The sequence below is a fragment of the Topomyia yanbarensis genome, chromosome 1 (assembly GCF_030247195.1).
Source record: "Topomyia yanbarensis strain Yona2022 chromosome 1, ASM3024719v1, whole genome shotgun sequence".
Lineage (NCBI taxonomy): Eukaryota > Metazoa > Arthropoda > Insecta > Diptera > Culicidae > Topomyia > Topomyia yanbarensis.
The window spans coordinates 195,648,898-195,664,565 of record NC_080670.1 but is presented as its reverse complement, the minus strand read 5'-3'; the positions used below and the strand labels follow the sequence as shown (position 1 = coordinate 195,664,565).

At 43.6% G+C, this 15,668-nt stretch overlaps 1 protein-coding gene across 5 annotated transcripts in view; it reads left to right on the top strand.

The window, feature by feature from the left end:
- The window catches only part of LOC131686301 (uncharacterized), a 398,471-nt gene extending 383,307 nt beyond the window's left edge, over nucleotides 1–15,164 (top strand). For 4 of the 5 annotated variants that reach the window (XM_058970542.1, XM_058970540.1, XM_058970538.1 and 1 more), the window contains 2 exons: nucleotides 1,570–1,872; nucleotides 1,934–15,164. In XM_058970542.1, coding sequence (XP_058826525.1) covers nucleotides 1,570–1,872; nucleotides 1,934–2,958 — 1,328 coding nt within the window. In that variant the 3' untranslated portion in view covers nucleotides 2,959–15,164. The remainder of the gene's footprint in view (nucleotides 1–1,569; nucleotides 1,873–1,933) is intronic. The other variant, XM_058970539.1, reaches the window with a different exon arrangement.
- The last annotated feature ends 504 nt before the right edge of the window (nucleotides 15,165–15,668 follow it).

The following is a 15,668-nucleotide window of genomic DNA, read 5'->3' as shown; positions in this document are numbered from 1 at the left end:
AAATTTCGAGATTACATCAAATTTTGACGCTTTATGCATTTTGAAGTCATTTGGCATCAAAAATGCCAACTCGATTTTGAAATTTTCCCCCTCTTTGAACAAAAAAAGTCGAAAAAAGTCGATATTCGTTAAAAAAAATTTCGATTTTCGCCAAAAATTTTTTTTCGAGTTTTCATCAAATCTCGACGTTTCATGCATTTTAAAGTCATTTGGCATCAAAAATACAAAGTCGATTTTGAAATTTTCCTTTACTCCCCCCTTTGAACAAAAATCGTCAAAAAAAGTCAATTTTCGTTAAAAATTTTTTTTTGAGATTGCATCAAATTTTGACGCTTTTTACATTTTGAAATCATTTGGCATCAATAATACCTGCTCGATTTGGAAATTTCCCCCTCTTTGAACTAAAAAAGTCGATTTTCGTTAAATTTTTTTTTTCGATTTTCGCCAAAAAAATTTTTTTCGAGTTTTCATCAAATCTCGATGTTTCATGCATTTTAAAGTCATTTGGCATCAAAAATGCAAATTCGGTTTTTAAATTTTCCCTTACTCTCCCCCCTTTGAACAAAAATCGTCAAAAAAGTCAATTTTCGTTAAAAAAAAATTCGAGATTGCATCAAATTTTGACGCTTTATGCATTTTGAAGTCATTTGGCATCAAAAATATCAGTTCTATTTTGAAATTCTTCCCCCTTTGAAATCAAAAAAGTCCAAAAAAGTTAACTTTCGTCACGGTTTGCTTGCCAAATAAGAATTTTTTAGCGTATTTCGGCATCTTTTTCATCCACTTTCTGGTCAGCTTTCTAGTGCAAGTTTTGCCACCGTGCTCTGGGTGGCCGCTCCTGTTCTCTGCCTTTCGAACTTTGTATGTATGAGAGCATGAAACGTTGTGCTCAAACTGACCCTGTCTGCTGTTTTTGATAAAGTAAATCTCGATAAAACAATCGCTAAACGGGAGAGAATTGAAATCGACGGTAGTTTTTTGCAGTTGTTCCTATCCCAACTCACAGATCGTGAAATAGTGGTTGTCGGTGGAAATTGACAGGCACCGACATTTATTTCGACGTCAGGAATACCCCCCGGGAAGCCACTTGGGACCGTTGATATTTTTGCTTTACTTCAACGACATCCTTCTCTAGAGCTGAAGACTCCACGTCTGCTGTTCCCAGATGAACGTTTTAACAAGTTGAAAAAAAAAACAAGTTGAAAAAAAATAAAATAAAACAATTTATTTATTACTGATCAAAATTTAAGAAAAAAAATTACGCCCTTATCTGATTGTTGTGTTGAGATACTAACTTATGTGTGCTGTTGAAAACAAATCCATGAGATCGTGCACGCTCATACCCTGTGAAACAACTGTCTTATGTATCTACTTCTGCCTCTGCACTAAAGCTGAATCTCTAAACAGAATTAATGTGATTTCATCATACAATGGACCAAGCCATAATTTCTTTTGAGCTTGAAAAAAACTCGTTAACCCTTCGAACTTTTGACATCTAACCGCCTGACGAGTTGAGCTCTCACCCCCTTCCTCTACCGCAGACTAACCACCAATTCCCGCCTTTTTCAGGTTCGATGTCCCTCAAAACGATCACGATCACGCTGGACAACAAGCTGCGCTCGCTGCGTACCTCCTCGATCGATTCCGATCGGGACGTGGCGGAAACGACCCTGGAAAGCGATTGCGACAACAGCAGCAGCTGCTACAGCACTGCCACTCCCGGCGATCCGAATCCGACACCGACGCGTCGTTCAGCGCATCACTCCAGACCGCTTACGCTCGGCGAAAACATTCCATACGCGGACGAGTCCCCGGAACGGCCACTCATCCAGCCCCGTTCGAAACCACTGCGGCAGCATAGTAACAGTAATGGTGAGAATTTCTTTGTTAGTTATGCCCCCCCCCGCCCGTTTTAACAATTTTTTATCCAAAGGTAACTTTCCCAAATCCTCCGACACCAGTAACAGCAACAGTAATCTGGTTAATAACAACAACAACAACACCAGCAATGCCAGCACCCATGACGATTCGGTCAAATCGGTTCAATCGCTGGACAGTGGCGGCGGTGCGACCATCAACTCGGGCAGCGCCAACGACAGCTGCGTAACACTGGTCAACGAACCACCGGACGAGGACGAAGAAGATAAGGTGAACAACATTTCGATTAGTTCCGACGATACGGACACTTCCACGACTAGTAATCCGCGGGAGAAGTTAACCGCTACCTACCGCATCGATACGGAAGTGATTAAGAAAATGAATCGGATTCTGACGAATCTGGAGCGAAAGGCGAACAATCTTGAGCGGAAGTTTAATCTGAACCGGTCGCTGTCTTTGAACTACAAAAATCACAAGAATTCAGAGTGCTGTTGTGGGCACGCGGTGGCTACGGTCCCAGGAGGAGGTCCGCTACCTTTGGCTATGCAGTGCTGCAATAATAACCTGCACAATCATCAGAATAATAATAATAGTGTGAGTGTGCACAACAGTTTGAATATGCGATCGCGGCTGTCGCTAACGAAGGACGAAAAAACGGACAAGAACATTAACCGGCGGAGGCAGATTCACGACGTCAGTCAGACGACGACGGTGGCGAGTAGTGAGAGTAGCTGTTGTGGACAGGATCATCAGCTTTTACCGGTGGGACCTCAGATTATATTAACGCCTTCGGCGAATCCTCCGCCAGCGACGGCGGCGACGGTGACGGGTGGTGGAGGACGACATCGGCGTCAGTTGGGTAATAGGTCTATTCGAAGGAGGCATACGGTCGGTGGAACACATGACTACTATTCGAACAAAATGGGACATAATGGGTCACAGTGTCAGCAGCAGCAACAGCTACAACAACAGAATGTGACTGCTGGACGAGGAGGGACTACGGTAGGGTGCGTTGGGGCCGTGCAGCAACAACAAGCGGTTTGCGGGGGTGATGATAAGGGATGCAAGGATTTGGAGTAGATTGTAAGTGAATGTGGCTCGTTTGCGGGGAGCGGGTTTGTGGCCGAATTTAGGTTTGTGTTTTGTACGAGATTGATCGTATGTTCCATTGTCGATTCTTCACATTTCTCATTTAGTTGGTTAGCTATTTCGATAAGTTTTCGAAATTGATTGTGCAGTAATAGAACAATTTATTATTTTCATGCATATTGCCGAGTATTTGCAGCGAAACTTTGTTGATGGTTTTATTACGTGCAAAAAGCTTGCATCTGCGTTCGAACAGCATGAGATACTAGCTAAAAAAATCTCTCGAATCAAACGGAAGTTGACGTCCATTTTCAAGGTTAGGGTCACCTAGCATAAAGCCATGCGGCATAAAATCATCGATCATGACGGACAGTTGGCGTAATGGTTATTTGGCATAATAGTCATTAGAGAACTGAACGTCGTTATTATAGTTTGAATTCCAAGGCTCACAGCAAAATTCCAAGATTGACGCGACGAAGAACTACAGCGATTGAGATAACTATTGTTTTTTTTTGCTATCCTGAAGATACACTCCAGCATTCAAGATGCTTTTTCAACTGTATATGAGACCTGTTATTTTAACGTAAGGTGGTTGGTTGGTCAGTGACAATAGGAAACTCTATCTCTGGAGCATTCACCACTCTCTCAAGTGTACCGCAAGGAAGCCACCTTGGGCCTCCGTTATTCTTGATCTTCATCAACGATATTAATCTATGAGAACGAGTTTAATCAGTCGAGAGCGCGATGTCGTGGTTAATTTTATCAAATGCAGTATAGACGGCGTCCGTTTGATGCCCTTTCTCCAACTCCTGGACCATAAAGCATGTATAACACACTAGATTGGTATGTGTTGAGCGCTTAGGAATGAACCCGTGTTGATCGATGAAAATACAATGTGAGGTGCAGCGTAGAATGAAATCCACAATTAGCAGCTCGACTAGCTTACCACGAGAGTTCCAAACGATACACTTGCTACGATGAATGTGGATGACAATGGTGACGCCACGTTAGCTCCACAATTTTTTAAAACCATCGATGGAATGCCATCTGGACCAAGATAGGATGAGCGTTTGTGTCGTGAGCATGCTTCTAGGAAATTAACGTTGGATACTTCTCCATCATCATTGACCATAGTATTAGGAAGTCAACTTTTGGGATTGAGTTTCAGATTGTTTTGAAATCTTTTAGCCGATTGCACGAATTGGTCGATACCGTAAAGCAAGATGTGGGTCAAATTTTTGGCAACGACTCAGCTTCGATTAATTTCTAATTGATGTACAGAAGTAGCAGTTAATTGCTACTTGCGTCGCCCTGATCTGAATGGTTTAACGGTCATAAAGGAAGGCCAGCGATCGACGGTCATTTCGAGAGTCTGAAACTAAACGATGTCAACATAAATCAATCATATCTCCAGCCGGTATTGCTGTAGCTGTGAGCAGCTACTTGCTCAGCAGTGGTAGCAGGATCAAATAATTTAATGTAAAAACTAAGCGTTAGGTCGGATCGAGCTCGATGTTGATGTTGCACAAAATGCACAGTGTCCTCCTCGGCTGGCCGTATACCCGAAACATGTTACCTGACAAAGATGCGACTCCACATACTAAAGCCGGTCCAGTGAGCTGTAGTGAGCTCGGATTAGCGCACTCAGATGGATCCGCAAACGGGTTACTACCAGCAGGAAATGAACTACCCTTTTGGTTCAAGTTAAAGTTAGTGAGCTGGCAGCAGGAATAGGTGCTGAAAGCGAGATCTGGGCCTTTTTTTTAATGGTGCAGCATTATTTCCCAGCTCGGCTGGGGACATATACCTGATAACGCGCAGATCACAGCAGCTGCGGGTTCACTGCCCATGATCGCAAATCAGCGCCATAAAGATAGGAAATGCCATAGACAACGGGACAAATATGCGATCATGGGTAGCTCAGCAGACAAAGATGCCCAATTATGTTGAACGATGTTTGGTTGAGAGTTGTGTTGATGATGGAAAGGTGTTCGTAACATAGACAATCGAAACAACCCCGGCGCCAGAGAGTTCAAGCACTTTATCGGCGGTGGAGTGAGGCGAATTCTGGGTCGTTTTAGACTGATCCAATTTTTGCGTTTCCGTTTAGCTAAGCAATTGCGCTTTGGTCCGGTAGCTAAGATAACTTCCTGCGTAGGCAAAGTCACAGAATTGGTAGGTATGTTCGGTAGTGCTTTGTCAAAGTTAAAATTGGATCGCGTTACGAGACCAATCGCTGGAAGGTGCAATGTGATTCCAATAGGTTGTTCTTCTTGATTAAGCGAAAAGGACGGTGCTCCTTCAAATTTGACCTAACGAAAAAGTGATGTGCATTACGATACCCTCTCTGCTTGGTACCGAAAGCCAAGATCATTTTTGGTGTTCAGTTGGAGATCACTGACGATTTGAACCTACGAGATCCACAGATCTGCTCAATCAACCAATGCTCATAAAGCAGTTACAGTGTTAAACCGACAGAATGAAGCGAGATGGTTCAGAGTATCGAGTGGCTCCCAAGAACGGTGTTTTCCCGATAGATGCAGCTAGAATCAAGTTAAGCGACATAAAAATACCCGAATTATTTACCGGTGCGTTCATTCTATTTACTCTTTGTCTATAGTCATTCAACTTAAATACTAAAGATGCGTCAATTCCTTGAATACGCCTTCGCGGCAAGGAATCGAAAGTTTGATTATAATACTGGTACAATTGTGGTATACGTATTATAAATGAGCGAGGATTGCCGACGGGAAAATGGCCTCGGATTGTACCGCTAGGTTTCTGTCATTTTGAAATGAACCATTGGTAAATCGATAGAGCTAACACCTACTACCTCCCGAGATTATGTTGTTTGCATGGGTTGATTTGACCATATACAGAAAATCTTTTTTATTATACCACACACACACACACACTGTCGAAGTCAAAATTAGCATTCCTGCACGCTTTTTACGACTTGGTGCATCGGTTTATCGACCGCTTCATCGGCCGGACAGAATATGGCGAGTCAGCGCCGAATTCTTCTGTTTACCATACGCTTGGTCTATCTCATGACGAAAAAATCGATGATTCGGTACTCCAGTACAAAATTCTGTCATCGCGAATTTGAGATCGAAGTTGGCCTTGATCAAACTAAGACGTGCTTTCCACATCTATCGTGTTGTATGTGTAAAAAATGTTACAATAAAAGTGACAGTAGTTAAAGAGAGAAAAAAATCGTAGCACGAAAGGGAAGCAGCCAGACGTTGCCCCTGACTTGGTCGTCGCAGCAAAAACATTACCAACCTTTCGATATGCATCAGTTACACGGACATTGCTGGTAAGAGAAACGGAACGAAATGCCAACGGGTCATTCACGAATATGCAAAGAAACGATGAGCTCGTTCTAATATACCATTACTGCTCATATTTTGATATTGATATACCACATGTAACGCTAACCGCTTCTTCCCTGCTGAACACAGGGCCGATACAACGCTGGTTATAAGTGACATAACTCTGCTGGGGGAACTGAGGGCTTCCAGCTTGCTTTCTACGGTGCGTCACGATGTTTAACAATCGTCTTTTGACTGGTCGTAACAGTAGTGTATAGGTAGCGTTTAGGGGAGATGTGTTCTAAAACCCCAGAATGTCTCCGAAACCTTTTTGTTCCGCCGATCCCGATTTTGAAGGAGATGAATCTCAAATCCAACAACAGAAATTATCGGTACCTTGTCTGTGTCGAACTTCAGTCTGTCACAGGTTGGAGTAGGAATTGTAGGTTGAGCTCTTAAGTGTGTCGCTCGGGAGACCAATCCAGCCAGTGCTGTTTTATGAGTCTCGCTCAGTGAACGAAATCCATCACTCGTTGCACCAAATGCAATGTTTACTGCAGCGAATTTAATCAGAATAACGCAGTTTTTGCACCGCCGCTGTACATATAACGGTCCCATTTGTATAGAAAATCCCATAGCACATGAGACATGCTTATAGCGGCAGTGCAGCGCCAAAGAAAGACTGCGTCGTCTATCAAGATCATATCCGTACGAGTCAGAGACGAACGAGTGAGGTGCATGATCCTGTTATAAAAGCCTTGACATTTCTATTGGCCAAGTGTCATCACTGATTCAGAGCACTTTGCACAGCACAGAGCAAATTGAATACATTACGCCAACCAGTAGGCAACGGTATTAACGTTGAAACTGAACTTTCATGCTGGCAGCTTCACCAGTTTGCTTCCTGATGGCGCCTCAATTGAAATATTCGAGCGTGTAAGGCCGCTTACAGAGTGGTGGCGAGAAGCTGAGCTGGGGCTGGTTAGGATGACATTAGGATGCGAGAAACCTGCTTGCAATATATCAAATGGAGCCTGGCAGAGTAAAAGCAGGTAGTCGATTCAGATCTTTGTTTTGCATCAAGCAGGTTTCTCGCATCCTAATGTCATCCTAACCAGCCCCAGCTCAGCTTCTCGGCGCCACTCTATAAGCACCGTAAGTAAATTCATGAAAGCGGTTTGGTGGCTGGAGAATTTTTACAAAACGATTGCACCATACTTTTGATTTTTTATTACCATTCGATCGATAATCAGTAACGCCCAAAAAAATTTATGCGACATTGAGTGCAACCGGCGGAATAAAGAGTTTTTGGACCGGGGAAATATCAGAAAAAAAATAATCTTTTTATATTGACATAAACAAAAACAAACCTCAGTGACAGGAACACAGAGTTGAAGTCACAATAGTTTTTTATCATTTTAAATTGCGATTCTGGTCTACCAATACAAGAATAAGTTTAATCCAACAAGACCATTTTTAAATGCTAAATATACACTATGCCATATGACCTTATATCAACTGACCTAATATCCTCAATGTTCAAACGCTCTAGCGACCGCTTCACGTAAATGTGCTCGGACCATGTCCGGCCAGAACACGACATGGTCCTTCAGGTGGTGTTTCCCAATAAAGACCATAACTTCCGGTAAGCCTTTCGTGCGGTGCATCTCCCTGCTGTCCGGAAACTGTGAAAAAATGAAGACCTGCTTTGACATCTCACCGATTGTCAGCCACTTTCCTGGAGAACTTCGTGTGGGAGATATACTTCACGTTGCTGCTCGCCTACTTCCAGGGGGACGTGAAATAGCCGGTCCCCTGTCAGTCATTGCCGTCAAGCGTAAGATACGTCCCGTTGTCCATGATCACAACCAAGTTGCGCTTCGCATGGAAAACATCCTTGAAGAGCACATTCAGTCGCTGGTTTTGGACGGCCGCTTGAGCTTTCGACGCGGCCGGTCTCGATTTCCGCTTCCTCATGACGATGTCTATCTTTTTTTTTTTTTACAATGGAGAAGACCTTTACGTCCTAGCCCAGTACACGTGCTATTGGTAGGGTCCAATCTACCACACGGAGTGCACTGGGGGCGTGTCGGGCTCGAATGGTGACCAGCCATTAATACCGACTAAACTCCATTGGGCTCCGCCATCATTCCTCCCAGGAACTACCTCTCGGTATTACTTCTGGGGGGATGGCTGTACTAAATGTACTCATTCACTCTCACTCACGCGTTCATACGTCCTGTATGAGGCTTACTTGGGTGCTCTCTCAATCGCACTTTGATTCACTCTCAAACACTCCCACATGAGGCTGACTTTTGTGCTCACCTTTTTCATTCCTTGCTAGGCTGACTTTTGTGCTAGCCTCTACCATACCATGTGAGGCTGACTTTTGTGCTCACCCTTAACATGCCGTGTGAGACTTGTATGCTCACCCTTTCACTCCTCTGCCACGCCATGAGGTATCGATAGCTAAGTCCCAACAAACTAAAGTAGAAATCCCGGACTAAAAATCAAATTTTGTTTAAATGGTTCAGATTTTCAGCAAAGTTGCCAAATATTGTGTTTGGAACAATTTTGTTCAAAATACCATATACATACTGTAGATTTATTTTTTTAGCCGCAATCGTTGTTCTTTGGCAGTTTAACTTCAAAATTTATATTTTTTTCACTTTTCCATATTGTAACCGTAATTCATTATCTCAATATGTTCTGTATGCTGGTAGGTGCGTGCGAATTATAAGATTTTGGGAATAGCTAATAATGTATATAAATTAAAAATAATATAAACACATTTTATGTTATAAACCGTCGCACAGTGGCGGATTTCCCTAAAAACCTGGCCAAAAGTCGAAAATGGTTTTGATTGACCTGCAAAGGTACATTCCACGGTTTTTTGGGGCGTAGATTACGATTTTGATATCAGATTTTCAATATTCATAATGGCGGATTTCAAAATGGCCGACATTTTAATCTGAATATAAGTAAATGGTTCCAGTGTATGCCAATAACGTTTATAATGCATCGAATTTTAAATTGTGTGTAGTTAAATGATAGAATTTGTTGATTTGCACGCATTAAGATGTTTGGGTGTCTAGATGATGTAGCTATTGTGAGAATTGATTTTATTAGTCTATGTATTTTGAAATATATAACAAGTTTACAAAACTTTTAAACTCTCGGTACGATTATTATTCAATTACATATTTCTCAAAGAACGAAAAATAGTATTTTTCTAAATTATAGAAATTCGCCAAGCTGGAGTGTGCGCCAAAGTAAACTTTATGGCCAAACCACGGCCGGAGATCCCAGTATTCTTTTGTACTACTTTACTGATTTTCGTTCGTAGTATCCAGTCATATATTTCACCTCTAGATTTGTTTTGCTTTGCATGATCAAACGTCATAGCTTCCCGGTAACGTTTAGGCATGATATTCATAATCGATTTTTGAAATTTGTAACCTTTGGCGATCACTTCTGTTGACCTCGTTGGTTTTCAATAAGATCGACCAAAATTATTTACGTTTTTTGCGTGCCACTTTTAAACATGTTTATGAAACTCGAGGAAATTTTCCCCACTAAATACACAATTCTTCCTGATCAAAATGCAGTATTGTGCGACTCGCTATGACAACCGGAGGTGCAGCAGTAAATGAAAGTACGAGTCCAAATTTTAAACTGAAAATCTTTTAATCCAACCTCGTCCCACTTCATCAAAGATTACTCAAAAACGGGCAAATTCGGGCAAGAATTCTATAATGTTCCTAATAGAGAATCGTTCAAGGAACACAAATTGCCTTGAAACATAGTGGACATACGTGGACCAAAAAAGTATTTCAATAATTTAGCAAAAATGTGTATTGAAAACGACTGCTACAAAAGCGTGAAAGTTATTGACATTGTCTATAAACAAACAAAATAATATCTTTTAACATCAATACATATAAATAAAGTACATACTGTCAGCATAACTTTCCATTATTCTATAATCGAAATCGGGACTATGATCAAAATCCAGCTAAACTTGAATAACATTGATATTTCGAGCGCTTGATAAAAAAAAATGTGAACAAAACACGATAGTTTAAGCTGTTTGGGTGTGCCAACAACTCAAATATGGAAATTTTGGAGTGTTTCACTTAAAATAGCATGCGGCAGCACCATCTGAAGGACAATATATGTACTAGAACCCAAAGTACGACCATAAAATTTTCGACTTTTGGCCAGGTTTTTCGGCAAATCCGCCACTGTGCGTCGTACATGAATAGTAACCCAAACAAAGCATCCAACTATATCCTGTTTCCATGTAATATTAAATGTATTCTAGGAATAATATAGTATCGGAATAGCCAAAGTTTGGCTGCACAAAAGTGCATAAAAAAACAAAAATCTTTGATGAAAATACAGCAAATTTATATGAAAAATAGTTTTAGAAGCCAAAAAATTGATTTTACGTTATTAGTTCCTTCAACAAAAAGTTGTATTTTTTAGTGATACCAGCAAGTTTATAGAAAGTATTAAATCAGTCAGTTGAGGTTTTAGCATGAAACAGTAAAAAAACTAATTTTTTGGTCATATTTACAAAAAACAACAATTTTGCCTCAAAAATGAGGTCTGATGTCTGTGGTATCTTGGAAGAAGTTATTAAAAACATAATGTTCTACAACTTTGTCGAAGACATCGACCCTCTAAAAAAATTTCTTGAAATTTTTTTTTGCTCGGGTACTCTAGTTTAGTCCAACCAAAAAATTTTCTTTTTAAAAAGTTGCAGGATAATATTTTGAATATATCCTACAAAGAAATGCTGGCTCTAAAATGACATCTAAGGCCTCAAATAGGTTTCCACTCAGTCCACTTATACGCCTATACACTCACTCTTCTGTCTTGCTTCGGGGTGGCTGGGTTTACCCCTTACGCGGTTGCCATTCGCTGCGCCAAACCTGCCTCGGCATGAACAGACCATTCACTCCCTTTTTTTGCGTTTGGCCTTTTTCGCTCCAGCTAACCAATCACTAGTTAGCCGTGCCCATCTTCTCCACCGATTGACACATCCGCTGAATAAGGGTATCCGGGGTTGTGTCCCAGCCACAGACGCATTGCTCTTCTTTCGACGTCGAACCGATGGCATACGAACAGTATGTGTTCGGCAGTTTCGTCTACACCTGGGCAGACTGGGACCTCCGCGTGCCCGAACTTGTGGAGGTACTGACGGAAACAGCCATGGCCTGACAGGAATTGTGTCAGGTGGAAGTGAACTTCCCCATGGGGTCTTCCCACCCAGCTCGATATGCTAGGTATCAGCCGGTGGGTCCACCTACCTTTCGAGGAGTTGTCCCACTCACGCTGCCATCTGGCGACCGAGGTCACCCTGGTGCGCTCGCGGGCTCCTCTATTTCCACGTAGCTCGAAACACTCCTGATCTTCCCGAATGTCCAGCCCGACTGGCATCATGCTCGCTATCACGCAGGATGCATCGTGTGATACCGTGCGGTAGGCAGATATCACTCTGAAGCACATCACGCGGTAGGTGCTCTCCAGTTTCTGTAGGTAACTGGTTACCTTCAGTGCTCTTGACCATGACGGGCCGCCGTAGCTGAGGACAGATACGGCAACGCCTGCCAGTAACCTACGTCTACTGGCGCACAGCTTTGAGCTGTTGGACATCATTCTCGATAGAGCCGCAACAGCAGTCGACGCTCTCTTGCACGTATAGTCGACATGGCTGCCGAAGGTCAGCTTGTCGTCTATAATGACTCCGAGAGACTTCAGACTTCGCTGTGAAGTGATCGCGACTTCTCCCACATGGATAACTGCATGTTGTGCCGACTTACGGTTGTTGACGATAACTACCTCCGTCTTATGATGAGCGAGCTCCAGGCCTCTCGCCCTCATCCATTCCTCCACCGTGCTGATCGCGTGTTCTGCGGTTAGTTCTACCTCAGGAATTGACTCCCCGTAGACCTCCAAGGTTACGTCGTCAGCAAAGCCGACAATCTTGACCCCAGGAGGGAACTTCAGTCTCAGAACCCCGTCATACATGAGGTTCCATAGCACCGGTCCTAGGATCGAGCCCTGCGGGACTCCGGCGGTAATCGGAACCCTTTTCTGACCGGCATCGGTCTCGTATAGCAGTACGCGGTTTTGGAAGTAACTTTCCAGGATCCGGTACAGACCCACCGGTAGGCTAAGCCGGTGTAACGAGAGCGCGATGGCATCCCAGCTTGCGCTGTTGAATGCGTTCTTCACTTCAAGTGTCACTAACGCACAGTATCGAATGCCTCGCCTTTTTCGTTGGATCGCTATCTCGGCAGTATTTATCACTGAGTTGAGAGCGTCCACTGTGGACTTACCCTTCCGAAAGCCAAACTGGTTGCTTGACAGACCGTCCGTACCTTCCGCGTACGGGGTTAGCCTGTTGAGGATGATCCTCTCAAGCAGTTTGCCAGTCGTGTCGATCAGACAGATTGGTCTGTACGCCGATGGGTCGCCTGGCGGCTTCCCGGGCTTCGGCAACAGCACCAGTTTCTGCCTTTTCCATCTATCGGGGAAACGGCACTCGTCAAGGCACCTCTGCATAGCTAGCCTGAACATGTTCGGGTTCGCTATGATCGCTGCCTTGAGAGCGTTGTTTGGAACTCCATCCGGCCCTGGAGCTTTGTTCATTGCTAGGGATTTAGCCACTGCGAGTAGTTCTTCATTCGTCACTGGAGCCACCATTTCGACCGTGCCCGCACTGTCTCGTAGTGCAGGTGGCCAGGGGCTTGTGGCTCGAGACGGGAAGAGTACTTCGATAATCGTTGCCAACCGGTCCGGAGACCGTTCTGGGGGTGAGGAGCCCCCTTTGGTCTTGGCCATCACAATCCGGTAGGCGTCACCCCACGGATTCGCGTTGGCACTCTCACACAGGTTGTCGAAACACGCTCTCTTGCTGCTTTTAATAGCCTTGTTAAGGGCTAATTTCGCAGCTCGAAACACTTTACGGCGGTTCTCTCTTGCATCCTCGGTGCGAGCTCTTTGCATCCTACGTCTAGCTCTGAGACAGGCTGACCGTAGAGCTGCAATCTCGGCACTCCACCAGTATACCGGGCATCTACCGTTTCTTGACAGTGTTTTTCTCGGCATAGTGGCGTCGCACGCGCGTGATAGAACAGCTACCAGCGCATCCCCGCTTAGACTGTCGGTGTTGGCCTCCAGTCCCAGGGCCGCGGTGAAAGCTTCGCTGTCGAAGTGATTGGACTTCCACCCGCGTACCTGACAGGGATCTCCCGCCCTCGGATGCTGCACACCATAGTTGATCCTAAAGCGGATTGCTAAATGATCGCTATGGGTGTAGCCTTCGTCTACCCTCCATTCCATGCCTGGAGCCAGACTCGGGCTGGCAAATGTTACGTCAATCCACGCCTCCACCCCGTTTCTACGGAATGTACTAGCGGAGCCATTATTAGCTAGCACGGTATCGAGTTTCGCAAGCGCTTCCATTAGCGCTTGACCCCTGCTATTTGTACAGCGGCTGCCCCAGTCAACTGCCCAAGCGTTAAAGTCTCCCGCTATGACCACCGGTTTCCGGCCCACTAGATCCGACGAGAGCCTGTCGATCATCTGGTCGAACTATTCTATTGGCCACCTTGGTGGGGCGTAGCAGCTGCAATAGAACACACCATTGATCTTGGCAATCGCCACACCCTCGGCGGAGGGGTGTATTACCTCTTGAACCGGGAACCGTCCCGTTGTACAGATTGCCACCATTCCAGACCCGTCCGACACCCAATTGCCGTTGCCGGCAGGCATGCTGATAAGAGGGCGACATCTGTTCTCGACTCCGAGACCGACTGCCACAGCAGCTGTTGGGCTGCTGCACAATGGTTAAGATTTAGCTGTGTGACGTTCACGGCTTCTTCTTATTTAACTCACCGAAGGGACACGAAGGTCCGTCCATAGCATGTTTATGGGCTTGCTTCTTAGCGGTGCAGATAAGGCACTTGTGTGCCTTAGTGCACCCCCGCTCTTTTATGTCCCTCCTCGCCGCAGCGACGACATAGTTTGCTCCTATCTATGCCTTTGCACTCGTATGCTTCGTGGCCGGACTCAAGGCACCGATAGCACCTATCCACTGAAGGCGGCTGGGGTATACTAATAGGGCATACCGACCAGCCGATCTTCAGCTTCCCTTTCTCGGTTACCTTTTTGGCATCCGCCTTCAGTAGCCTAAGGTAGGCTACTTGGGTGCCAGAGGGTCCATCTCTCAATCGCACAGGGTTGCTATGGTTACTAATAAAATCCACTTGTTTTGAAGTCATACTGCTTCTTTTGTTAATTACTTTTCTCAACGAATTTTCATAAACTTTCAATGTTCCCCGAATGTGTTCAGTAGAAGAATACCTTTAGAAATATATAGTGTTCTGATTAATTGAATGATGAGGTGATTTTTTAAGAATTTATTTTCAATGTTAACCGTTTTTCCATACAAACTTCCATATAAACTTTGAAATTTTTGTAGGGTCCGTAGACACAACGAATCGGTACCAAAATTTGCACAATTACTAAGGACCATAAAAGGAATCAGAAAAGCCTGGTGGAGCTAAAAGTCAAAAATTGATCCAGTCTAATGTCCATTTCCGCTGTGAACACAATCAGTAAGACGTCATATTTTTTCGATATTGTGCGATTGAAATGGTCCAAATTAAAAAGACTAGAATATCAATGAGGGAAATGTTGTAATTTGAATTGGCTTTTCGAAATGAAATACTTGATCTCCTTATTATTTTTAGCCCAAACCAGCACCATTTTTTTGTAGACATTCAAAAGAAATAACAATGAATACAGCTTCATAACTGTTAATATTTGACCACGATCCGAAAACGAGTCACTTCACATCAGAAAAAGATTATTCCCAATCCGTGTAACCACGAGAAAACCAAAAAAACAGGTAGGGTAATGCTACGACGCTAAATAGTAACAATCACAACAACGAGTGAGACCCAATGAAAATATATTACAACAAAGTAACAGAACAGTAACAAGTATACAGTATTTATACGAATCTTTTACCCCTCTCCTTTACATTCACAATGATATTGAAGAAAACAAAAACCGTGAAAAACAATCGAAAAGAAACTGAGCTTGATAGGATTTCATCATTAAAACGAATTGAAAAAAAAACACGTACAGAAACATAATTCACATAATTTTATATAAACATATATAAACACATTAAATCTCATCCATAGAAATTAATCAACAGATAAGTAAACAAACAAATGCAGCTCTCCGCTAGACGTCGAACTACAAAAAAAACTAAGTAACCCGGGCGAATTGAGTTTCACAAGATGCCGTCAGCAATTGAATACAGTGTTATTTTTTGACAGCTCGCTTGTACTGTTTACATGGACGACT